The 27,561-nt window shown below is 44.4% G+C and overlaps 1 protein-coding gene across 2 annotated transcripts in view; it reads right to left on the bottom strand.

Annotated features, from left to right (window-relative positions):
• The window catches only part of pcdh19 (protocadherin 19), a 50,684-nt gene that overhangs the window by 9,569 nt on the left and 13,554 nt on the right, over positions 1 to 27,561 (bottom strand). For both annotated transcript variants that reach the window (XM_034543701.1, XM_034543698.1), the window contains exons 3-4: positions 13,227 to 13,285; positions 11,249 to 11,421 (exon numbers count right to left, since the gene is read on the bottom strand). In XM_034543701.1, coding sequence (XP_034399592.1) covers positions 11,249 to 11,421; positions 13,227 to 13,285 — 232 coding nt within the window. The remainder of the gene's footprint in view (positions 1 to 11,248; positions 11,422 to 13,226; positions 13,286 to 27,561) is intronic.

Here is a 27,561-nt window from a genome sequence, read left to right as displayed (position 1 = left end):
GACAACTCGGGCAGCATACCAATATCTTTTTTCCTCTCTCTCTTTCTCTCTCTCTCTCTCTGTGAGCTTCAGTTTTGCCTCAAAAGAGTGGCCTTACATAATTAATATAATGTGGCTTCTCATTCAGTCATGTTCACTTTGTGTCAGCCAGGACTATGTGTTTTATATTCCATTTTATCTTGTCACAGAAGCACCAGCATGCTTCCAACTCTCTCTCATCTTATCCTATTTTCTGTCCTTTTTTTCCCCATCTTCCTTTTCCCGACAATGTTAACAACCTCTAGAAGTAGGGCACCATAACATGACGAGTGTGCTGGCATGTAGTGTGATGGGCAGGTTGAGGCCAGCATGCAGAAACACATACAGTAAGAGGGGGGTAGCGGCACATTGGGACACCGATCATGGTTTAAAAAGACAGTCCCCCCCCCCCCCTGTTTCCCAATGCACCATAGAGTGTCACTCAGGAAGGAGAGACATATAAAAGGAAAAGGAAAAAACAGCCGGGCCCTTGCTGCAAGGTGATAGATTAGATCTACACCTACTGTGCTGAGGAAAAGCAACAGTGAGGCCTTTCCAACACTTTCTATTTCCCTGTCACAAAGGCCATTCAGTTTGCCATCTGGGGGGGGCAGGGGGGCATGCTGACTCTCTCCCAGCATCTTCATTATTCACCACAGTGAGGCCTGCACCGTGATGACACTTAATATCAGACAGTCAGAACCGGTGTCCGTAGCATTAGCCACCCACCATCCCACTCCACTCTAGAGAGGATTGTCAGCGTTGAGGTAGTCCACTAGAAGAGCTGCAGCTCGTATCTAAGACACACAGATTGAAATGGAGGTGAAGACTGATCTGGAGAAAAGAGAAGGAACTAATAGGCACATCTTTTCTGATTTGAGGAACATGACTTTAGCATACATATGGATGATGGCAGGGGTCTGACACAGTGGTAGTAATTGGATTTCTCAGGCCCCGTGCCCACTCATGATAACATGTTGAGCTGTGACATGAAAAGTCCTTATGTGTGGCAAGGGAGAAAGGTGCAGCAGAGTGGAAGTGACAGGTGTCAAAGATCCAATTCCCTCGCTCCTCTCGATCCTCGAGTTCCTTTTCTCTGGAGACAGATGAGGAACAACCTGCCCTGTGGTAAAGCCAAACACCCGGCTTGACATTTAGTTGCAAATCCAAGCTAGTTAAACCTATGTAGAGTGCAGCGGAGGAAGAGGAGGAGGCGGAGAGGAGGAGGGCAAGTGGGGGGCTGGAAGCACCATGGATATAAGAGGTCATGGTCTGATTGCTTTATTTATTTTCTGATGCTAATGTGAGCTGAATATAGAAGGAGCGCAGGGTTCTTACGATATGCCGGAGAACACACAAAGGAGCCCCACTGCAGCACTGGGAGGGGGGGGGGGGGGAGGGGTCCTCCGTAGGCATTCTGGCCTCATCTTTAACGAGGACTGTATAAGAGCAGGCACATCATTAAAAAAGAGCCATTCTGAGACTTTCCTGTCTGCCATTAAACTTAACAGCCGACCTCTCCCCATTACCTGTTATCCTCCCCTTTAAGGAGGAGGAGGACAACAGGGTTTGAAAAGTCATATTTGGCTGGCAAAATGCATCCACTGAGTGAATTCTGTCCCTTACTCAATTGTAAATAACATTTCCTGGAATATACCACAGGTATTTTGTTCAACAATACAAGTCTATACTGTAAATGAGCAGATTCATTAACAGTAACAGTAGTTTGTACATGGTTCATACTGATTTTCCACTTACTAATATGGTATGATAATTAGCTTAATGCCCAATAGGATGAGTGGTAGCCTGAAGGAAACATCTTAGCAGAACAATACAACATCTGAGGGTCTTTGTGAATAATGTAAATGTCGATGAATTTACTTTAATATTATTATCCACCACCGCCAGCTACGCCACAATGTAGAAACACCACTCTGTATCCTGTTCAGCTCTTGACCTTTCTCACACATGAACAGAGTCACAACAAGCAGATCTCTTACTGCAGTGTGTGCACAACACAGTAATTCAGATTGACCAGTTAACTCAATGTGGTGTTCAGTTTTAGGCACATTACAGTGTTGATCTTTATTCAACTAGAACAACACTGTTATGACCTGTAACCATGCGGGTTTCCTTCTGAAATACTAGTGTGCATGTCAATCCACGGAATGAGGAATAAACAGAGCACAGGGGTCTAAAAGACTCGGAGATTCTTGGATATGAAGACATGTTGAAAGACAAAATCTAATAAAAAGGCCCATAAAAAGCTGGAGGAGGTCAAACACACTCAGCAGGTCCCTCCTCTCCGTTACTATGCATTCACTCTCTCATCAATAGTTTATAATCTGGGTCACCGGCAGCCAAAACGTGCCTCTCACTGTTGAGACAGACTCAAAATGTTGAATTACATCAAAGCGAGCTCATCCCTGCAAGGTCATCTAGGGGACAACGAGGGATCACTGACACTAATTGGTGAATGAAAGATAGTAATGACAGACGTGGTTTGGACGACTTCCCTTTGACCTCTGTTTAACTTCTGCTGAGCACAAATCCAAAGAGCATACTGTGCCATGCTACGTTTAACAGCGTATGCAGGGGCTCTGAGAGAGAAATTCTGCATTTCAACGGCTATAAAGTGTAACAGAATAAATCATTCTCGCTGAATATACATGAGGAGGAAAAAGTATGGAAATATTACAGAAGTATGCCTGAGGTAGTAACCTTTTGTTGCCACAACTGAGGAGGACGACATCACTTTACATATTCCTGCTACATATTCCATCTGAGTTATAATGTTGTCAGGAGAAACAAGGTGATGAGAGCTAAGATAAAAAAAACAGAGGGAGATGATAAAGGCACCGGGGGAGATAATGAAATAAAAGAAAAACAGAAAGTAGGAATTCTCAAATGGATTAAAGAGGATGGAGGTATAGCGTTTTTTCCCACAGAAAGGAAGTAATAGGGGTTTAAAAAAAAAAAGAAACGCACATTGCTGCAGCACAGGAGTACCCCCCTTCCCCCCCCGCCCCTCTCTCTCTCTCTCTCTCTCTCTCTCTCTCTCTCTTCCTCCGTTACCCCAGCTGCAGTGATAAATGTCTCTTTGTATTCTGGACAGAAAACTGCGGGCTACAATGTACTTGTCAGAAGGCTGATTTTCCCCTTAAACAGAGCAGAGTATATTCCTAATCTTTCCCTTCACAGAGGGAGAAGATAAAACAAATAACTTGTGCTGAGACACATAATGCCCAAACACCCCCTCCACACACACACACACACACACACACACACACACACACACACACAGTTTACTACACATGTATGTGCTGCGCAGATACCGCTGCGCTCCTGTGTGTGCAACATATGTGTCTGCAGCAGGTGCAGCGATGTGCTACTGCTTGCTATTTGTACTTTTGTTAAATTTCACAGCATCCTTAATCCCTGCAGTATAGCCATGGTTCCACCATGAGGGCTCATAAATGGGAGTCAGTACTACAGGTAATGGAGCTGATTATTGCTCTCTGGGCTGCGGGCCAGCTGCCAGACTCTGCCCTGCCTAGAGGGAGCACAGGCCGCCTGGTGTCTGATATCCTGGGATCCCTGTAATACAAGCCTTGCTTTGGCAGTCACTCTGAGACTATCCTGCCCACTTCCAGCCACACACTGAGGCTCCTTTGAGTTAGTCTATGTGTATAGTATGTCCTCATCGGGTTGTTTACTCCACATGGTATCAGTCTATAGTCACACCATTTCAGCTACACGGCTGTGGTGAGGCATGCTTTTTGTAAATGTGTATGAGAGACTCACGAGAGGAAGTCAAGTTGTCTGGGGATATAAAATCCTCTATTTTCTGTGCTCGGGGCAGAGTGGTTCTAGTGACCAACTTGTAGGCACGCAATTACATTCCTGAGAAGACATACAACAATTACTTATCAGTTGGGGACACATCCCCCCCGGCAGTGTCACATAAATCTCTCTCCCAGCTGACCAGCAACCACGGGAGCCTTCATTTCCACTAAAACCCTAATCTATTAGGGTGTCCAGACCAGTGCTGGTTAAAAGATACCATGTTAGCGGCATCAAATTATCATTCTCAGTTCGACAGTAATGTAATTCACAAGTAAGACATTTTCAGAATATTGCAGTTACTGGCTTGGACTACATCACAGGTCAAATTTCAGCATTGAATGATTCAATATCTCTGAAGGAAAAATAATTTTACTTGGCTGCACTGTCACAATTTAGGTGCACGAGACAGCCTCTGCACTTGTTTGTGGGTGGGAAGGATGCCATATAAAGAACAGCATGGGGGAGGAGGCTTTGTTAACCTCTCATTGTGTTGAAAATGCATCACAGAGAAGATAAGACTCAATGCAAATTGTGTTCAGATTATAATCCACGGAAGCCCACATCAAAGATGGAGGTACAGGATCCTGGTTGAGGTACAAATGGGGCTGCGGTCTTGAAGGGGTTGTGCCCCCGTAGTGACCTTAAAGAATTAAAACACAACGCTGCGGTTCGGAAAAAATGGCCTCCGCCTCGCTCCCTCAGACACAAACTAGAATCAAACGGAGCCACAAAAGATGAATAGATTGGAGACAATGCTACAGCTCTGCTACTGGAATTTCACTCTATTTCCCCCGACCAGTGGTTTTTCTCTCTTGTGTCATCTATACATCTTCCTCCCTCACTCTCTCTCTCCCCCCTTTCCGTTCAGATTAACCTTTAAAGACACACACACACACACACACACACTTCATATACTGTCTACACACCCTCTCAGCCCAAATTTAAAATGCAGGTACGTTCTCCTCTCACTTTAATACACCCTCTGCCTCCATCAACTTCAGCACATTACCTGTTCTTAATCTCCCTCCCTCTCTTGGATCATCCTGATCCCCCTGTTTCCCCATCTGCTGATGATTGGGGCCCAGCTTGGCGAAGGTGCTCAACAAACAACTGCGATTCACTTGGTTTCTGCGGAGATTATTAACACACCTAGCATGCCACGGCGTCATGAATAAGCAATGGAGATCCGGAGCCCTATTTTCTCTCCGTCTCTCCGTCTCTGCGTTTCCTCCCTCCCTCGCTCGCTCTCCGTCTCTCTCTCACTTGCCCTGCCGCGTTGTGAACTGAATGCCAGGATTGTCTCGAAAATGAGCTGTCAGCGGAGGACCTGCAATGAGATACATCAGGCTCATTGTGAGCCCGAGAAAATAATGAACTATTCCCATTTCTCTCTCTGATATGTTCAATACGCTATCCGTGACAAGTGCAGAGAGATAAGCAGTCCCCTCTTGAGCTGATTAAATACACTGGGTATATTCAGGAGAGCTTTGGCAGAATGAGAGTTCAGGGGACGCCATCATAGGATGAGAACATTACTGTGTGTTTTCAGTCCGGGCTGGAGGAGAAGACCCTCTGCATGCCTTTTTGCTCGTGGCTGTGTTGGTGTGCGTAATTGAGGAAGAGCAAGCTAGAGGCAATGCTTGTAAAAACTTAAGAGAATCAAAACATGTCAAGTTTGTTTAAGCGCTCGCTCACATCTCTTAGCGTATTCCCTTGTGGATTTAACTAAAGGGATGATGGGCTCTCATGAGATATAAAAATTGTTGGTTTATTTATTTGAGAACCGCAAACAAATACTACCAGCCAATTAATTTAATTTAGAACGAACGTAAACGTTGTGTAGCTGCTGGCCCTGTTCAATGTGGTGCCCCTCGGTGCTGCCCCTGGCTTTTGAGTTAATTTCTCCATCAATCATTGTGTTCAGAATCACAAATAAACTGCGTAGCTTTATGTCTTTGAGATTGAACTGTATGCCTCAAAAACACGTGTTAGGTTAAATACCCGAATTCCCCAAATACCCGAATAGTCTTTTCCAAATTTCCAAATGGTTGGAGTAACTGACATTTACTCTATCATTGATCTATTTAGTAAATTAGCCAACATTACTGTTGACCCAAAGCAAGCTAATAGCCCTCTGCTTCAACAGCAACTACTGAGCAATAGATAAACTATCACATTATCTCTCTTTTTTCCGTTTATCCTCCTTTTCTCTTCCTTTTCGCTCGGCCCTACAAACCCAGGAAATATGGCCTATATTATAGACTACGTAGTAATATATTTTCAAAAATAGTATAAAAATAGCATTACTGAAAAATAGTAAAAGTAATAAATTTTTTAATTGTTTTTTCCCCCTTGTTAGGGGGCGCCCCTAACTTCCACCTATAGCGTGGCTTACTTTAATCACTAGAAACAGAGATAAAGGAAATCCACATCTCCCCTCTGAATGATGGGGGTTTATTTTACCTGGGGCAAATTCAAACTTGGTTAGCTCTTTTTTATAATTTTCTATTATTATATTAGATATAATTTCACTAAGACAGAGCCAGAGACCTCACTGAGTCACACCGTTTCATTCAGCGGTGTAAGCGTTATAAAAAAGATGAGCACAGATGGACACGGCTTGATATTACATTGTATTTCTTTAAACAGTACTTCCTCCAGTCTCTACATCTCAGAGGCAGAATCTGCATCTTGGTTGTTCATTACAGACCTCACTACACCTGCTAGCAAGCCGTCTCCAGTGTGTTTGAGCATGCAGCGTGTGTGCACTCTATCTTTCTTAATGCTTGCATTGCACTGAGCTCTTTGTCACTGTCAGCCATTTTACCTCCACCAAGGGTTACACATTAGATTAGGCAAATCAAAATCAAAATGGATGGTCCTAGTATAGAGTTTGTATGTTAATCTCATCGTAATATATCATATCGCAACACGTGTTGTTGGCGGCCCGAATCACAAGACGACTTTTCGTGCTTAATTCAATCAAATGCGGTTTGAGAATCAGTCAAATCCTCTTACACAGTCACAAAGTTATCTCGGAGTGAGAGAATGAAGTCTCCTACTTATCAGAGAGATTGTTTCCTCCTTGCCTCTTTTTATTTTCCCTCGCTAAGACTGCTTTCTCGACTCTCAGCTCATCTCTCCATCTCTGTCTCCCTCACACGCCGACTCTCTCTCCTCCTCCTGCCGTGTTGTCAGCACAGCCCTGTTCCTGTTGCCTTCCTGATTCTGACACCTGTCAGCATTTTTGTTAGTAGATCAGAGAACTGCAAACTGGAAATGTTCCCGTGTTGAATTTAGGGCAAGTTTGCAGCGGAAACATGTGAGGTGCCTTTACTCTTTCTTTAATTCAACAGGGGAAGGGAACTGCCTGACTGGCACAAAGTTGGGAGATGTGGGTTGGAGATGTTTGCAGTCAGTAGATGGAAACAGACGAGGAAGACAGAAAGACATATGTAGGGGGAGGGTAGAGAGAGAGACAGAGAAAGGGGGGAGGGGCTGAAATCAATTAGGAACAGTGAAACCCTGTGGATCTGCTGATGGAAGAAGGGAATATGGAGAAGTCTGCGGCCCACGTAGGGGGCTTCCATTCCTGGGCTCCAGCTTCAGGCACACACCCAAAGGGAGCGAACAGATAGATGAGAGATATTCTCCAGAGGTGGAGGCCGAGGAATATGTCAGAAATAAAAGAGGCCTGTTCCCTAATTGAGCAGTCTTTTGGGTCTAATAAGCCAAGCTCTCTTTCTTTTTCTTTTGCACATTGACCTGGAAATAATTCAAAAACCAAGACCCCAACCCTCTGAACTGCTGAAACGGACAGTGTGAAGCGACATCATAACCTCCCTTTCCGTCCCGCAGAGATAACTCAACAATACATGAATCTTAATCCTTAAAAACCATGGCTCATCCATATCCGGGAGGAATTAAAGTGTGAGCTATGACAATCAAAGGAAGTTGGAAAAAAAATAGATTTAGCTCTCTTTGTCAGCAGCCCCCTCGGAGTCGGTTCCCTCGCTTCCCCCGTGACACTAATGGTTCTACAGAGCCAAAGCTAGCATGTCGCACATTTCAACCAAATCCCCCTAACTTCACAGACATGCATATAAAGATAAAGACAAATTCATTTGATATAGCGCTTCTCCTCAGTTTATAGTTACAGCGATATCATCCATCATTATTCTATTGGCAGATATGATGGAGCCATTACATGTTAAAGATAGCCCCTCCTTTATAGATTCAAAGAGATTTAATGTAATTTGTTCTTCAGATACTTCCTAATCTAATCCACCGGGTGAGGATATTCCAGGTCAGGTTTTTCAAAAAGAGCACACACGCCTCTTTAGACTCTTGGCAGGGATTCAACAAAGAGGCATTTGCTCAGATTTAAGTCTAAAATTTCTTCACAAGCACTTCGCTGAAAGTTACCGTGGTGGTGGCTGGTGCAGGAATAATGAATAGCTGTTGTCGAAATATCAACAGGGAAGGGCGGGGGGGGGGGGGGGGTGGAGGGGGAAAGCATAACTCTGATGGACAAAAGCCAAATATCAGACTCCTAAATTGAGACAGGGAGGGGGGAAAAGCCCATTGTGATTCAGAGCAGGGCTAGTTAGCAGCTGAATCCCGTCACACAATTGGGTTCCCAGACATGAAAGCACACGACAAGATGGGGATTCGGAGTCTTTGTGTAAAGGTAACGGCTTGTCTCCTGGGCAAACAACACCTCTACATGGCACTGGGAATGGTAAACATTTGCACTGTAAAAGCCCAAGAGTTTAACCCTTCCTCCATCCCCCTTCAAGCGTCCTTTTGTTCTCAGCACTTAACACAAGAAAACAGAACAATAAAAACACACAAAACACGAGGCTCCTTCTATCCTCGGCTGGCGTGTGTTGTTGTCCTTTGGCAATTGCAGTCTCTCGACTTGTTTTCTGCTTTAGCTGGCAAGAAGAGGCGCACTGCACAACCGAGTTGGTCCCAGAAGACATCTAAGCAGCGGAGTATTTAGTGAACATTCCTATTTGGTTTCTGACAATACATCAAATAGAACCAGCAGACAGTGTCCGTTTTTGTCAATTAAGACCGATGAGCTCAAAAGTGAAACCACATCGTCGCATGACTGTAACCACTGCGGCTCACATATCGTTAAAAAGAAACCTCAACTGTTCTATTTCTGCCTTTGTCCTCAAGTGAGTATGCACAGAAGAAAATGAAGGAGGGAAAAGAGCTAGTGTTCTCCGGAGGAGCGGCCACGAAAAGAAAAATGTGATGATGTGAAATCCTCCTACAACAGGAGAGACAGATTCAACTGTGCGTCATGCTGAATCTGGCCATCTCTGTCGGCCCACCATGCCCTTCAACTGTGTAATTGGCCCGTCGAGATGGTAATAGGGACAATTTCATTTGCAACGTCATTACATTTCTGCACGTGTAAGGATCTTTGGTCAAGTCGTTTAATAATTATGAACGGCCGCTCATTACTCTCTGGTGTGACCGCTGCTGCTGACTGACGTTCTAAACAAATGAAAGGGAAGCTTCCAGTGAAGCCATTTTGTTGAGTCCTCACTGAGGGAAATTTAGCTGAGTGCAACATTTAACCAAAAAAAAGCCTAATTGTTATTCCAAACAGATACTTTGTTATGATCTGTTTGTTCTGGTCAAGAGAACGGACAGCCCTGTGAAATAGCCACTTTCATTATACATTCAGAAAGGCATGCATCCATTTGGCTGAAACAGATAGTCATTGGTGGTGTTAATGAAAAAAGAACTGCCTCAGAGAGCTCTCCTCACTTGTAATATTCTTCATGTACATCATTTGTAATTGTTTCCAACAATGAGATCCCACCACTAGAAGACCTTTTTAAGGCGCAGGATTTTCGGGGGGGGGGGGGGGGAGGGGGTGTTGTGAAGTAATTACAGCTGGCAACCAACAGTCAGCAAGTTCACTTTTCGTTGTTCATTAGCGTCTGACGCCGCCGAAGTTGAATCTAATGGTCACCACACGCCCTGACCCGGTGTACGTCTGTCTGTCTGTCTCAGCGCATTACAATACGGAGGAAGCTGGCCGTGAAGGCAGGTCCATTCGTGTGACTGTACTGTAGGTGAAACGAAGGGTTGCCTAATCTTGTCATTCCCCAGTCAAACAGCATCAACAGCCAAATTGCTCCAGGTGAAGCATCTGGTTGGTCAAACATGCCAGGGACCAGAAAAGGAGGAACCTTCCAGTCTTTTTAATGCTTCTCCAACCACACCCACACACTTCAGAGTCTGCCGATAAAAATAGATAAATAAACACAAAACAAATCCCATGATCTTCAATCCTTCATGCATTTTCACAAACTCGGATCCCTTTTCCTCTTCTCTTACTCATCTAAAGGTCTTTCCTATAAGAGCCGAGTAGAGCAGCGAGGGACTGGAAAACCTTTCTGGGGCACTGTTAGTAAAAAAAGAACTAAAAAAATGAAGTTGGCACAAGTTCCCAAATTGCAGCACAGCGCAAATGTACAGTTCAGATACTGCGAGTGATTTCTGTCCTCAGAGGGTTCTTTTAGAATAAAATGTCTGGTACTCTCACCTCACTCAGAATAAAATTGCTAATGTCAGTCTTTCTAAAATGTCTGCAATTTTCCACAAACACGGACCGACTCTCGTGTTCTGCTGAGCTGTTACACCTGTGCATGCCGTGTTACCTTTGAGCTTGGTAAATACCCTCAGGTGCATACAGTTACATCCTGGTGTGCTCCAGACAGCGTCCTCCACTCTCTCTCTCTCTCTCTCTCTTACTGACCCACTCTCTGCCTCAGTCTGACTGGCAGTAGTTAAGAACGAACATGACCCTGACACTGACTTCTGCCAACCAAGTGGATGTCTTTTTAAACGGTGAGTCAAAAATGAAACATCAACATTAATTCCCTGCTAAATGATCCCACTGAATAATGGATGAGGCACATGGAGATATGTAGATTTCCACCTTCTACCTTTGTGAGCCTAATTGCCGCCATTCAAGCACGTCTGAAGTTGGCAGACATGGCTACTATCAGTCAATAATGTTGCCTAAGCCTGTATCAAAGGGTAGCCTTAGCTGTCAGAGATCGCTTACATTAGCTACTCGTGCAGGACATCAAAGACGAAGAATAAAACTGTGATGTTATTCATACTTGCACATCTGAAGCTCGCAATGGGCATAATGCACCTTAAAAGATGCTCTCGTGGCAGAAAACACACGCTGCGGTGCACACACGAAAACACATTGGTCTTTTCTTGAAACTGAACGCACTCCAAAGGATGTTGCAATCCTCCCGGCATACAGAACACACACACACACACACACACACACACACACGCACACACACACGCGTGCATACGTACGAGTAACAGATTTTCTTACCTTGGTCTGGCAGCTGGCAAACATTGGGGGGGACAGTCATGTTCAGCACATCATTGACAGCCGTGTCAACATAGTGTCCTCTCTGGACGTCATGTTCACTGTCGGTCTGGTCGCTCTCCTCGTGGCCGCTGTCCTTCAGGCTGTTCCCCTCCAGGTCTTTGAATGTCGATGTGCTACATGGGGGCCAAAAGGGAGGAAGAGGATATGTTGATTACCTGTCACATCACCTTCTTTCACACGCTCTCCTTGGCCCCCGGTGTCTCTGATGGTTTGTGACGAGCTGTCCGTCTTTCTCTCCCTGTCCTTTTTTCAAAAGTCCTTTCTATTTGCCCTTTTTATGGGGTCTGTTTCCATGAATTCCAAAACAGACGAATAGTGATTTGTTGTTGTTGTTGTTGTCGTCTTGGTTAAATATTACGCTTTTGCAGTGAACAAAGCCTCGCTCCAGCTCCTACGCTTGCAGTGACCATAAAACAAGAAGGAAGTTTAAATCTGTTGAAAGCCTTTTCGGATAGCGTGGCAGCGATGGGGCGTCTCACACAAGGACATTTTGGATGGATTCTCTGACTTCAAGGACGTAGCATTGAACAAACAGGAGGCACTCGCTCACTACAATCAAACAAATACTGCAGTAATCAGGAATTCCTGGAAGGAAGACGGATGGAGGAAACGCTGCAAGCATACAAACTGAGCATCTGTCTTGTTTGGGGCTCACAGTCAATAAAGACGATGGGGTGGGGGGGCACAATCAACAGCTGCACAGTAACAGCATGATTTCCCTTCATTTGATTTCCATCCCACTGGAACACATTCTGCTTTACAAACAACCCTAAATAGGGGTGAATATATGAACATGTGTTCTTTTAGGAGAGAAAACGTATAGATGGATGAGTCATGGAGAGGGGAGAAAGGAGGTTAGGAAGGTGAGAAATGAGTCGACGGAGGAGAAAATGAGAGTATAAAAATGTGCGCAAACAACAAGAAAGGTAGAGGAAGTGAAGGACAGTGCAAGGTAGCCGCATTCCCGGACCCAGGCCCCACATTCTCCAGCCTGGGAGAGGGGACTGCAGCTAATGCCTGCTCTCTGATGTTATCACTGTAATTGCACCTGTCCCAGACCAGAGGCTCACTGGCTCCTGAGGGATTTCTTTGTAGTGTGCTGCAGAGGCCCACACTTGAATGCTCTCTGTTTACATTAATGCCGGGAATCTTTTCTTTTTTTTTGTAAGGGAAAGGAAATTGCCATAATAGGTTTTCAAAAAGCTGAGATGGCCTCAAACAAAAGAGAGACTGGAATGTTACATTGCTGCAGGAAAAAAGGAGAATAATTGTAGTTTTCTAAATGAGCCTGGTTACAAAACCCTGACTGGAGGGAATTAATATATGACCCCCCCCCCCCGCTCCATCCCAACCTCCAACCCTGCATTCTCGTAACCTCATCCAATATCCTGGTGTCAGGAGATACAAAACACAATGAAAACATGTATTCTTACGTCTTCACGCAAGAAAAAACTAAACAACAACAACAACAACATTATTGTCTATTTATGAAGCTATTCATGTTTTGAAAAGCAGATGAAGAAATGCTCTTGAGAAATCTCCTGAAAGTCATTTAATCATTGAGTGGTTGTTATAAGCCCTGAAACTGATGCAGTTCAAGCCAGATGTTTTGCAAATGAAGCAAATTACAAGAACAGTAATAAGGTTATCTGTAAATATGAAAATCATTACTTGCATATTCTGCTCCGGTGTGTAATCTAATAAATGTGCGGCTCATTTCAACAAATGTCTACTAAACGCACTACGGAGTAATGATATTTATCACAAAATCTTATCCTCTCACTGCAATTATACTGAATGCAAAACATGCAGGAGCACATGCAAACTGCTGCAATGGTAGATGTGCACTCATTAGATAAAACCATTACAGATAACAACGGTAACGAGGTGCTGGTAACAATTCCTAATCAACACATACCTTTTAATGAGGTGGGCTCTGCTGTTCACGTAACTGGAGTCGATGGAATAATTCTCCGTCTGTAAGAAGAGATACAGGGGGTGGGGGGGTGAGTGGGTGGGGTGGGGGGTTGTGGTTGAGGGATGATGGGGGGCAACAGAGAGAGGTACTTTTATTAATGGAAGCAACCAAAATAATGTTCGCAGTAATTGGCTTTCAGTTGAAATGTTATTTTCCACAAAGGCCCCGGTGAGCAGCCTCGACTTTCAAAGGGCTGCATCCTATTCTCTTTCAAAGCACACACACAGAGAGGCTGACTGGGAGTTGAGAGCCGAGGAGAGTGCCGCAGCGAGCGCATCCTCTCGTCTCCTCTCGTCTCCTCTCGTCTCCTCTCGTCTCCTCTCGTCTCCTCATCACCCTCCCCGCTCTCCATCCCTTGCTCCATTCCTCCGCTGCCGGTCAGCCCACCGTCTTTAAAATGGAGTCATTAGGACGGACGGGCAATCGCGCAGACAGAGGGAGCAGAAAAGTTTCCCTTTTCTTTTTCTTCTCTGAACTCTTCACTTTCACCATTTTTGAGACGATATTAATGTGGAAATATTAAATAAATAACTGCAAGAGAAGTGAGTGTACCGGGGGAATCTTAACTACGCAATTGCAGATGAAAAGACTTTTAGAATATGCATGCGATAGATCTCTGACCCACATTAGAGAACACAGTTCAAAGGCACCCTACATTCATTTTTTTTTTGCCTCCAACATGTATTTAGCAAGGAGAATGTCGAGTAAGAGCACATGGACAGAGGAGTTAGTGTACACTGAGCAGGTAGCCTCTCCTGCGTCTGCCAAGCTTCTACTCACACTTGGTAAGATGTCAGGGGGCCAAAGGGTATCAAAGCCTCTCAAAGGACTTCCCCAGTCCTGCGAAAAGCCAGGATACGACCCTTTCGACAAACTTTGATAAGATGCAGGTGTTTTCTGCAGAAAGAAAGCAGAGCCTTCACTTAAAATTCCACGGCGCAGATACTGTATCCTGATAAAAAGAAGTCAATGGCAGACCTCCGAGGGAAGTCTACAGAACCGATATCAAAGCCCTGTTGAAAAAGAGTCACCCCTATGATAAGGAAGGTTAATGCAGGCACCGGAGCACAGTTGCTGATTATCAAGCGGGCTACACATTTGACACAGGCCTGCTGTTGAGGTGGCAGCGGCCCCGCACAGCTGTCATACATGGTGACCAAACAGATTTGGATTTAAACTCAATATGCGACTGTGCGCAGCCGCTCCTTATTAGATGTTAACGGGGTTGAGCATTCCGAACTTTTTCAAGTGAATCCACAATGCCGAGGAGTCGGAGCAGTGAGGACCGGGGGAAGCAGCGGAAATGTCAAACATTAGTCCCCGTCTTCTTGGATCTCTTTAGAAAAAAAAATGCATGAATAAATAAATAAATAAATGTGATGCTGGCAGATCACAGCAGCCAATGTGCGGTGTTTACCTCTGGCAAATAGCTCCCCTGACCTGTTTTGCAGTCTATGAAATATGGAAGAGCTTGTTAATGCAACCAAATACAAGTCCTTGTTTGTTTGGATTCGTGCTATTGATGCCATTTACTCAGGGCTTCAAAGACCACATATATGCTGTGCGGCATTATTATCTGACTGGTGCTGACGCTGTTCTTCTCTCTTTAGTTGCCGTAAACTTTAAGGAACTCGTATGTATGTCAGAGATGTAGTTATCTCTCAGTATTCTCAAAGGTGCATGGGTCTACCTTCAATCATTAGGAGATAAGCTGTTGTTTGCCATCTCACCTTCTTCAATCCTAATTATTTTTTGCAGGGAGTCTGTATAATGATAGGCAACAATGCGAGGGCAGGCCTCTGATTGGGGCTCGCTAAATTATGATGCAATGTGTTTGTGCCGAAGGTTAGCATCATTCTGTCTCCCTTTACCATTTACCCCTAATTAAACTTTAACTCATTAATACAGAGAGGATAATTCATAAAAGGGAATTTAATTAACATTTTATTATTAGCTCTTAATTTGGAGCACACCATGTTTGTTCTCTTGTATTACCCCTGACTCCTTTTGTTCCCGTTCAGCTTGACTCCATTAAATATCAAAGGTAACTGCAGCGGCAACACACAGCAACTCGGATTGGTTATTAATTCATGATTAACACATACCACTTCACGAATGTATAAATCATGCCACGCACACGTTTTATCCAAGGGTAATATCCTTCTCTTAAAAGATTTATAGATATTAAACATTTCTATCATAGATCAATAATGTTTTGTGCCCTGCTGTGCTCCACTTTGGTCCCAGTCAAAGCAAATGAAACAGCCTCATCTCCAACAGTGGCTGTGCATCCAGTGAGAGACTAATGAAAATGCAAGGCATGAGTAACAAGGGGAAAACTTCATTTAAAAGACAAGATAGAACATTTCTTGTGAATGTCACTCTGGCTGCAGCCTGTAATTGGTTTGGATGGCAGGTTCTGTGTAAGCACGGCCTGGAGAGGAAGGTAGTATGCCCCGGCCAGCTCTCAAGCTGTTCCAGTCCAGAAATGGAACTGTACTCTCCATAATGCAATTCCTTCTCAGGGTGTATACATGCAGCTATCTTAAGTGTAGAGTAGATAAAACCAAAAGAGAATCTTCATAGTATTACTTTATTTATTTTTTGCTTCACTATTCCTTCCTCCAGAGCTCCCGTTCAACACAGCAGCTACTTGTTAATCAAAGGTGGAGACATCCACATTTCCTCTATTTATCAAAGTGAATAAACAAGCACTCATCATGAAGGCATAACCTTAGGCATTGGTGAGTCACTCGAGTGCCTAATCTGAGGAAGAATCGGATGCATTAGCCCAGGCTTCCTGTAAAGAAATGTAATGTCTTCCCCCACATTTCTGACCGACCTCAAATTGGAGGACATGTCAATATGTCTTGCTCGGAGGTCAAGTTTCAGGCAGGAGGATGAGGACTGCTTAACTACAGCGAGGACGCCACAAATGGCTATTTAATCAGGTTGGACAATGTGTTGTTGTGATCTGAGCGGCCCCAGTTTGGCGGCTAGAGCCACTCTATCCCCATAATTATTGTTCCGTTTCATCTGGAGGACTGGAGGGAGGATTGTCGTCCCCGCTGTCGCTGGGTGACTGATAGGTAGTGTAAGGATGAGTGGGAAGGGAAGTGGAAAGAGAGTGGAGAGAGCGAGAGAGGGTGAAGGGGAGGAAATGGGTGAGACTTGACCTGCGGGAGATTCGCGGTCCAGCTGCTGCAGCCCAGGAGCTTTCCCCTTTTCACCCTTTGCTCCTCTCTCTCTCTCCACTAAAACTTGAGTCACGGGGACGATGGGCTCGCCTCTCTGCCACTGAGAGGAAAAGCAATCTCCTCGCCTAGTTGCCGCCGTAAGATTTGATTTGCCTTCCTCCCAGCGTGACAATTGGTTCTGTAGTCTGGATGCAAGTGTATTCATTGTGTGGGGGAACGGGGAGCACCGGAGAGAAGAGGTGGGGTGGAGAGTGAAGACACCAGTTGTTACACCAGTAAACACCCGACAAGTTCAGCAGATGTCACACAGATAGGAGAGAGAAAAAAAAATAGTGTCACACAGCTGCCCTACTGTATGTATTACTGAGGCTGATACAGCGCAGAATCACATTTAAACAGGGAAGCAAGCTAGAAAAATATGGACAGATGCAGCGACATGCACTGATAACATACTGTTTTGAAAAAGATAAGCAGTCTTTGCCAGGCTGTGTCTTTGTCTGGAATAATTGCCGTTTACTAAATTACAAGATTAAACCTTGCTTAACCACAGAGGCATACAGTCAATCTTTTAAGAAAAGTAAACATTTGAGATAAACTGTGTGCATCAGATGAGAGTTAAACTGCTTAAAAACAGAAGGTATTTAGGCAGGGCGGGGCAGGTTGTACAAGACTGCGTCTAAAATAATTGAGCATCTAAAAGAAGAAAAATTGATTGCGGGAGTGAGCGTTTCATGTCTGTCATGGATGCAACTCTTTAATGTCACCCATTTAGCTGAGGAAAGACATCAAGCCGCGTTTGTTGCGGAAACAACATGCTCTTTGTGCCACACTAAAATGCACAGTTTAAACATACAGAACAGGACGGGACAGAATCAATTAAAACTGTCAGATCGAATTTTTGCCACTTCAGTCTGTGTTCGTTCAGTCTGTGTTCGTTCAGTCTGAGGTTGTGCCTCAGTCTTCGTTTATCGCCGGCGCTCGCTCGCGGACTCCCCTCGGTCGCGGAAGGAAACGTTACACATAATGTGCCTTGTTATTGATATCCCACTGCTAAAGGAAGAGATGGGGAGAGAGAGAGAGAGAGAGAGATACAGGGGGTTTACAGGCCAGATGCAATTAGAAAATGAAACGGCTACATTACCTAGGTTTAGTTGTGATAAAGTAAAAGAGCAGTAAGAAAGAGGAGGAAATTATAAATACAAATAAATTGAAAACTAAACCGGATGAAGGATGCCTTGTGTCTGAAACTTCCTGTTTACAGATGCATGTATTCACCTCATGTAATTTTGCAGTGAGGATGCAGAGGAATGTGTGTGTGTGTGTGTGTGTGTGTGTGTGTGTCGTGGGTGGCTTTCTCATCCCATACACCGCGAAAATGAAGAGAAATGCTTCCCTTTAAGCCTCTTGCAGCTGGCGCCCCCAACCCCTCGCCTCTGGGTCTGCACCCAGCAGCACCTCTGAGCGGCTCACGTTCGGTCTGTATGACACCCATGACGAAGACACAGACCACCGAGGCACCAGCTCGGAGTGGGTTTTTAATGTTGTTTATTTATGTGAGACGGAAGAGGCGCTCTTTGGCCCGTGAGCTGGCCGTAACCCACCACCCTCTGCCCCGAAGACCATCATCACCACCTTCTTCCCGATTATAGAATTTCCCATAGATCCTCTGCCATCTGCTAGATTATAGATTTCCCTCTTCCTTTATAGAGGGCAGGGCCCCTACGGGAGGATCAGCGGTAAAAAGGGTGAAAGAGTGCCTGAGGCACAGCCATGGTTGTGGATAAGATTACATTTTCTATTTCTGCCTGCTAAAGGGGGCCTGCCATGATGAATACAGAGAGTTGTTACCATTTAATATCAACTGGCTCCCCTGCAAACTCAAATTATAAACAATCAATTGTGACACAAGGGCACATGTGTGACAAATAACCTGTCACATTCTCTGCATCATTTCACTTCATCACACATCAATATACGCCAAACCCAGAAGCCCATTTGGGAATCAATCATATTCTGAAAGTGAGTGATTCTGTGGTGAAAAGGTTTTTAAATGCTCCCTTGCTTTGCTGCAGCTTGTACATTTTTTTGCAGTCTTTGTGACTGGTCAAAAAAACAACAACAACTGGGTGAATTGAGGGCTATTACGAGATCAATTGTGTCCTTGACCACAGTGTGGTAAGTGTCGAGTATTGTTTGAGCAAACCAAATAACAGCTTCTCTAAAACACAATGAAACAGATTCGCAAACACAACACCCCTTCCTGCTTACACTTCCTCCTCATTTCGCTGGCCTTTCCGTGTGAAATTGAACAAATATTTGCTCATTCTGAGGAGAACAATCACTCCCTGCTCTCATGAAGTGAGGAAACGGGCTAAAGCACTAAAGCTATTGCTTGTTCCACCTGTGCATCCCTCCCCAAGCCCCCCTCTCCCCCACAGAGGAAGCTGCGGAAGACAATGCGGCGGTCTTTTATTCTGAAACAGAGACAACAGTCCAGACCAGTCTCCATGTCACTCAGGCCTACAGGCTCCACAGAAGTCCAGTTAGTAGAGATGTGATTAATTATACATACATTGATAGAAACAACATTCATTATTCATGAGCTTCTCAACGTCAAAGCTATTTCCCTCCCTTTCAGCATGATGAAAAGATTTTAAATAATAGGCCCCCTCTGCAGACGTCTGCATTCCAGCGGAGTCGGCTGACGCTAAAGAGGCTTAAGTCAGAGCCGATGTCTTACCAGAGAATCACCGCTCAGGACCGACATGTTTCAAACTGTTGGATGGCTGTGTGGGTTCCGGGGTCTGTGTTTTTGTTTTGTCTTTGTCTGAAGAGACAAGGGTGGTTCCTTTAAGCCTTTTAGATGGAAGGTATGGTGTCCACCCTGAATGAATAGGCGTCCCCTGCCGCACCCGGCACATAAGGCTGGCTCGAGCTTCATTTAACACCTGTTCAGCGTTCAGTTCTGCATGTTTTTCCCAGACTTATTCTATCTCTGAGTCAGAAAGAAAACCAGAGTATCTCTATGAGATTACGACTCACGGTTTTGCATAGTAAAAAGGGAGGAGGAAGGAAGGAAAAAGACTTGACTATCTCGGCTGTTTCCCAAAAGAAATCGGCTTACGTTCCTTAAAGCCTGCAGAGCCAAATGAAACTCAAATAGCAGGCACTTCCCCTTTAGGCAAGTCTTGAGGGATTTTCTTTAATTTGGATGTCAGACCGAAAAAAATGTTCACACTCACTCTCATCCCAAAATCCATTAATGTTTGTATGGTGCCACATGAGAGAGGTAGGTAGTAATTCTTTTTAAAATTTTTTACAGACTCTGGAAATGTTGAGTGGAACATCTAATCCAGGTAGATTAATTGTTTCCAGGAACCGCTGTGAATAAGCACTACGAACATGTGTTTTTAACAGTCATTTCGTTTCTAGAAGAGAATTACTAGATAGCATCTTCTCTTTCCCAGTTGTGCCCTATATTAGCCAGTGTTCAGGGGGAAGGGGGGGGGGATACTAAATTAGTGCACAAGGAATCCCCAAAGGTTTCTCCCACCTCCCCTGGGCACGGCCTTAAAAATAAACATTGAGACACTGCAGATTATGTAAACACTTTCCTCCTGAATGCTCACACGAGAGGAGTGACTGAAAAAACAGCATCACTTTGAGCCGCTTTTGAAATCAGTAGACTTAGAATTGAATGTTGATTAACTCAGACGACAGAAGAGAGGGATCCGCGAGCAGAGCTGACCAGCTTGCGCTTTACAACACGGCGGAGCGCGACGCTCGGTGCGTTTTCTCTTAGCAGCTTAAAAGGTGGCTGTCAGTCGCATCGCATCGGTGCTGCTGTAGCCTCTCCGTCTCCCTCCCGCTCTCCTTTTCTCTCACTCAGTGTGACAAGGCATCTTTCCAGACATTTTAGTTGGATGGAGATTTGCAGCAGCTCATTACAGACTGGGAGGCTCCGTGAGCGGATGCAGTCACTCGGAGATGGATTGAGTGGGTCTGTTTATTGACATGCCTTAATCTGACACTGGGTAAAGGGAGTGAGTCACCGCCTCCAGACACACTACCACATCACAGCCACTCCAGCAAATAGGGAGGCAGCGCCCAGGACACAAGAGGAACTTCATCAGCGCTCATTAATCCAACTACCCCGGGCCAGTCGCTCAAACAAACCGTGTTTACACTGCGTGTTGGCTGGATGGAGGGGTGATGGAGCTTTTCAAAGGGCATGTGTGCAGGTGCTCAGATCCGCAGCGCACACACACAAGTGCAAAAACTGTCGCCGCCACACACGCACACACACACACACACACACATACAAACATGTACTCCAGCTCATCAAAAAGCAACCCGCCCTTCTAACCCACAACCCCCTAAACACAATATCGGTTTACACCAGCTGCTAAAACTCAGTTGGTGCACTTTGTTTCGCAAATCAGAGCTGGTGCACAAATCAGGGGTGGACTATTGGGCTCCATGCCAAAGTACGTATCACAGAAAGGGGCTTTTTATTGAACAGATGGGCATACGAGATCTTTTTGCTCGCGTCATACAAGGCTAGTCCTATCAGTGATCCAGCTATGGAAGCCTAGTTAGCTTTTTTGATCCTGTTTGCTGGTGCTTCAATGTGCATCACATCTGGTGCTAATATTTGGGATGGTCTTTCTAGACAGCTGTCAGCACCGATCGGATTGACAGCAGAGTATTAGGTGCTTTCACATCATCACTTAAATCCGGCTTGTTAACAGGACTGTGACAGGCTGCCATCAGAGCACAGGAAGAACAAAGCAGCATCCAACACTTAGTGGTCCAGCGGTAGTGTTTGTTTTCCATTACACTGCTGTTTATTACTTTGTCTGATGGATGTGGACGTGTGAATCCTCTTTATTTTACATTTAACAGTAAATATTCGACAACAAAGAGAAAATATAAACCCCGGCAAAAGAAAACGAGAAATATATGTGAACTGTGTATGCCAGACACAAACAAAATACAAAAATACATCTTTCTAGAAGAAATGCCTACATGCAGACACACTGGCGCAAAGGCAAAACAAGCAAAAGGGAATAAACACTGTCACAAACAGAGTAGCGCAACACAAATTTACAGCGAAACGCATCGTGTTAATACGCACACACAAACACACACACACACACACACACACACACACACACAGACATGCAGTACAGTGGCAGCGGGGCAGAAAGTCGGAGCGGGGCCTGCTGTCGCCTCCGTCAGGGACCGGGAGCCGAGCAGCTTGAAAGCAGGGCTGGTGGAGAGGGGGCCAGATGCAGCGGGCTTGACCCACTCATTCGTGAGGGAGGGGCGTGTTTCAGCTGCCGAAACACACAGGGATTAGCCGCACTGACTTTATTTAATTTAATTTGTATTAGGGCCGTCTTTGGGGGGCAAACATCGTTTTTCACTGCGGGGGGATATACAGGGTCCTGGAAAACAGCAACAGACGGTGGATCTTTGCCTCCTGCCCCAGCACTGTATTCCCAGACCTCAGGCGCACACACAAACACACACACACACACACACACACAGGCACATGCGCATCTCTTACTTCCCCCCTAATGATGTCTTTATTATAAAGTCAAATCTATCCAATTGAAATGCATCTTCAACTCTGCATCCACCTTTCCACAGCATGATTTCTTGAAATGAAGACCGTACATCCTTTTGTTCTGCCACCATAAACAACATGTAGTAATGTTCGTGCTCATCAAAGCTCTGCTTTGTGCGCTTGTGTGTCTCTTGTTTGTGAGTGTTGCAAATACACACACACACACACACACACACGCACTAAGCTGTTATCTACCAAGAACATATCTTAGGGGTGGATGTTTATCTATGCTGATGCAGATTGGAGTTCTCTTTGTCTCAGTGCAGTGGTACATAATATTATTTGTCCTTTGCTTATTTCTCCTTCACTGATACAGTTTGATATCCCATAGCAGAGAAATCCTTTTAGTTACCGCCAGGCATCTAATGGGCTTTTACTTGTAATCTGGGAATTTAATAAATGAAAGGGAGAGGACAAAATCTGCACACAATCGAATAATTTAAGTCCCCATTGCATTGTGTGGAACATGACTTACACTGTTAAGCAGAAGGAAATAAGTGAGTGCAGTGAGTGAGTGAGTAGCCAACATGCCTCCTCACAATGTACAATAGCCCTGTGGAAAAATAGTACAGCGATCAGCCATCAAGCCGGCTGAAGCCAAAGCCCGCGGTCATATGAAAGCTCCCTTTCTGTCTTGTGCAGGTGACACGGTCTGGGAGAAAGCTAATGTACCATGCACTGGGAAAAGTAGTTTTATGACAAAAACATCCAACAAAAAAAGCAGAAAAGAAATGTGCTAGCTGCAAAAGCACCGCTTTGTCTCTCTCTGCTAGACAGGAAGGAGTGTCCTGCTGGAGCCCGTTCAAGACTATCAGGCGCGCACTAGCAATCTTCTCTCCTCTCTCCCCCAGCCCCTATCAAAAGATGTTACTGTGTTTAATGTCAAAGAAAAAAAGCAAGAGAAGCAATCTCCTTCTCCTTTTTGATCGCAAGTGGAATAATTGGAACCCTCTTAGGCTCATTACACGAGTTGCCCGCCAGCCAAAAGACGGCTCCAACTGCCCCTCTTCATTCATGTGGGAGCTTTGAAAAATATCGCTTCCTCTAGTAACAACTCTTTTTGAGATGCAATGACTAGAGGTCCTGCTACCTACACTAACGGGCAATCCCACAATGCCTTTGAAAACACCTCTTTCCACTACCACTGTCAAACATCGATTCAGAGGAAACAGCAACAATCTGGCTCGGTAATAATGTCATTATGCATATTGCTCTGCACTTCTCAACCTCTCTCTTTTTTTAGCAATGCCATTCTTCTCAATTACATAAGGTATTGCATATGTGTAGCGAGTTAATTTGGACCCCTATTACTAATAACCTAATTTTCATTGTTATTACAACTATGCTTGCAATTATTGTGACTCTAATTACTATTACTGTATTACCTAAATTAACCTTATTCTGGATTTAGATCACCTGCACGGACGGTAGCCAAGACATGCCTTTGAAGAATGGCACCAATGTCCCTTCAGATAAATCCAGTATAATTAGCTGTGTGCCTTACAGGGCCAGTGTGATGGTAATAATTAGAGCTACTGTAGCAAAGGTCATGCAAAACAATTTAGAGAGGATGCTGGCTGCATGAGTAATAGGAAGAGAGGAGGAGCGAAAAGAGGAGGAGGGAGCTCGGATGCATGTGATGTGATGATCTTCCAGAGGCAGAAGACGTATGGTTGTTACTTTACCTCTGCTCTCGGTTCATTTTTTAACCAATGCTCTCAAAATAATAGAAATTGAAAAGCCATTTGAATGGCAAGTAGACTCCCAGCTAACGTAGTTTAAATGGATCCATGATTAGATTTGAGGAGAGTGCTACAGGGTGTATCTGTGAACTGGTATCAGATGAAATCGATTGGCTGCCTTTGAGGTGTGATAGCCGCCTCGTCACCCTGTTGTTGCATCTGTTCATTAGCTCGAGTTTAACATGTTCATGCTCACCCTCAGTTATTGTTAGAGGCGGAGAGCGAGAGATGTGTTGCTTCATCCAAGTGCACAGGTTAATGAGCTGAGTCATAAATGTTGACACTGAGGTAAACAAGTACTCACACTAAGGTACTTCTATTTCTGCGTCCCCCCCACCCCCATCCCCCATGTGGATTGGTGCTCTCTGTAACTCCCAAGAGGAGAGCTCAGGGTTCAAAGCCTGGATCCACCTGGAATTCACTCCACTCCCTCACCTCACCACCGTTACACCCCAATGAGGCCGACACTCAAATATAGCATCTCAAACAACACATATGCCTCTGCGTCTCTATTCCCCCCCCCCCCCCCCCCCCCCCCCCCCACACGCACACACACACACACACACACACTCCCAACAACACTTCATTAGCAGTGAGTGATACAAACAGTTTAAACTGTTAGTATAATCCATTTCTATACATAGCTCCTGTCTTTGTCAGTAGCACCTGAACTGTGCCACAGCTGCTTAACAAATCAGGGAGTTACAAATGGAGTACTTTACATTGCAGTCAAAACATGACCGTTTTTTTTGTTTTAGATGTTTGCATGTGTTTTCCTGGCAGCTCATGGTTTGCATTAATGCAATTAATGCAATTAAAGTGCATTAAAGAGATAGTTTGACATTTTGTGGAAAGTGGCTAATTCACTTTCTTGCAGAAACTTAGATGAGAAGATTGGTAGGCCTACCACGATCTGAGCAGGAGACAGTTAGATTAGCTTAGCACGGGGACCTGAAACAGCTAGTCTCCTTGTAAGGGGAAACAATTCAACTCCCAGCCTCTCTGGAGCTCATTAATGAACTAAAGCCGCATTTCTACTCAATGATCGGTTTTCTATAACTAATAAATAATATAAATAATATAAGTTGTGGATAGTACCTAATACTTCATTTGGTATCACCTGTGTGCACTTTAGATCACTGATTGGTCAGAGAGAATCGTCACCAGCACGTCACGGGACATCCTGCACAAACGCCACCTTTTTAAATCGATCAGCTCACATTCAGCTGGGAATGCGACCTGGACTGACAGGCTACTTACTATCCACGCTAAAAACCAAAATGGAGAAATGTGGTGTCATAAGTCCGTAGAGTCGAGTCAAGCCAGGCAGTGGAGATGAGGCATAATATGTTATATCTTTGTTTAAAACCTCAAAACCTGAGGAGGTAAAAGCTGTGGTTTTCCTGAGGGTTATGTGCCGGACTATTTCCTGACCGGCAGCGGTAGTGAACTGGAGTCTCTGTTGAGTGCCCGGCAACAACGATACAATGTCAAACTATTCCTTTGTGGAAAAAAAACTTGCAAAAACAGTAGTATGATGCTTTAACGGTAATGTTATTTTTGGTGATTATTAGCACCTCCACTGACACTTAAACCTTCGATAGTCCATTTTGTTTCTAGTATTTTTAATAAGTGAAACTTGATAAAGATCAACATAATGCTAAAATTAGACAAATTGCAATTTTCTGTCGTTGTAGCTTTGATCGGTTTATCTTTGACAGGGGATTTATGGAATTCATGTGGTCTCAGATCCATAGTTTCTCTGCAACAAAGGCTGGAGCCATTTTGTGTCAAACAGTTCATAAATGTCTGTGTTAAAATGATTAAAGGCAACAAGCACAAAGTGCTGCAGGACATCTGATCTAACCGCTTCATTCAGTTAGACTCAACTTACTGATGAAAATCATTGGGGTGGGAGCAGAGGCATGTGCTCAGATCCATATGCCTTTGTGACAGTGGGGGTTTAAAAACCATAAATTGTGATTATCATTGATCTCATTCGTTCAATGCCTAATCTCTGACTCATATCCGCACCGGCCACGCTGGGTGACGATGAACCGTCCTCCCCCACATCTGAAGTCCCAAACAAGTGTTGAGGGAAGCAGTGATAAGCAGGTCCTTATCCTTTTAAAGACACTCCCGTAATCCAACAGTGAGGGAGGGAGGGGGCTTCAGCTTTAAGGGATTTAGTCTGGATTATAGCTAGTCCTCCAAATTAAACCAAAAGTCAGCTTTCTGGAGTTGCTCATGCAAGCTGCCGACTGGCTTGTTACCAGCATTACTAACAAGGCAAACGATGGAGGTCTATAATTAGAAAATGCTCTCATTCAGCCACCAGGCGAACACACGTACGTAATTCAGAAGCAAATCTCAACCAGTCCTCACTTAAACCGAATGTTCTGCCTTTCGCTCCCCTTTCACTTCCCAGCTGACCTCCTGTGACTGCACTCAAAATGTCTTCCGTGCCGTGTACCTGACTCTCGTTGCCAACCAGCTTAGCCACAGACAAGCTTCTCAGCCAGGGCAAGGCTGCTCTGTCCCCATTGATGCTGCTTCCCAGAGCAAAACAAGGCCAAATCTGGGGCTTAGAGGCTAAAATAATCATTACTGGGTAGCAAACAAATGAAAAGTCAGAACACCAACTCCCATGTCAGTCCTCCCCCACCACCCTTGGTATTTTGTCTGCTGTCCTTTAGCACACAAACAAAAATTAAGCATCCACGCATTAACATTTGCAATGGACAACATTTTGACCTGATACTGAACTGAGAGAAAAACAAAGCTTAGTATCTGACCTTTTTCTACAATACAAAATATAATCTTTTACGCAACAACGTTAAAGGAATACATTCACTGCCTTGCTGGGAGTCCGATCTAAAGATTGATACCACTATCTTAGAAAACAGCTCGCTTTGTTCTTTCAAAAAGAGATACATCTGTATACCAGCATTGCTAAAACTCACTACTGTAATTAGCTAATTAAATATTGTTTGTTTAATTCAGAGGCTTTTCAGAATTATTGGTAACACATTGAAATATTCCTTAAATAAATATATTGGTTTTACTCTTTCTTTTAGGGGAATATTTCACCATTGATGGAAACTAACGGTTTCCCACTTTGTGCTAAGCTAGGCTAAACACATCACATCTTCTGTCATTAAAAAAAGTTAATTTCCAGAATGTCCAAGCTTTTTAGATGCATATTAATTTTCCTTAAATGGTTCACAGAAAAGGTTCTAGAGTAGTGTCTTTAGTGAGTTCATAGTATTTTGTAGTGCAAGTATTTTTGTCGACACATTAACAGTCCTTACACTCTGCTTTGATGTAACAATCCCTGAACTAGATAAGGGCACTAAAACTCAGCTCCAGTGACCCTCTGTGCTCCCCGACAGAGCTGCCAACCTCCCTTATTAAAGCACAAAGATTATAAGCACAAAGATTATAAGCAATCTTCCCTTTAACAAGTATACATATGCTGCCCTCCCTTCTCGCTGGCTCGCCATAAGTCCGACCTGGGAACAGGTACAGGAGAGTAATCTTGAAAATCGGCGGTTACTGGGGCAAGAACTGTGCTCTGAGCAGTCAGACACTGCAGGCCAAGAGCTTTTCATTCATTAACTTGGCTGTCTATGCTGTAGTATGTCAAATGGTGGACGTGAGGGGAAAGTCAAACCTGATGTCCCATTGTGCTCCGCAGCCAGACA

The sequence above is a fragment of the Cyclopterus lumpus genome, chromosome 10 (genome assembly GCF_009769545.1).
Source record: "Cyclopterus lumpus isolate fCycLum1 chromosome 10, fCycLum1.pri, whole genome shotgun sequence".
NCBI lineage: Eukaryota > Metazoa > Chordata > Actinopteri > Perciformes > Cyclopteridae > Cyclopterus > Cyclopterus lumpus.
The sequence above is the reverse complement of the archived record's forward strand: the minus strand, read 5'-3'. Positions and strand labels throughout refer to the sequence as shown.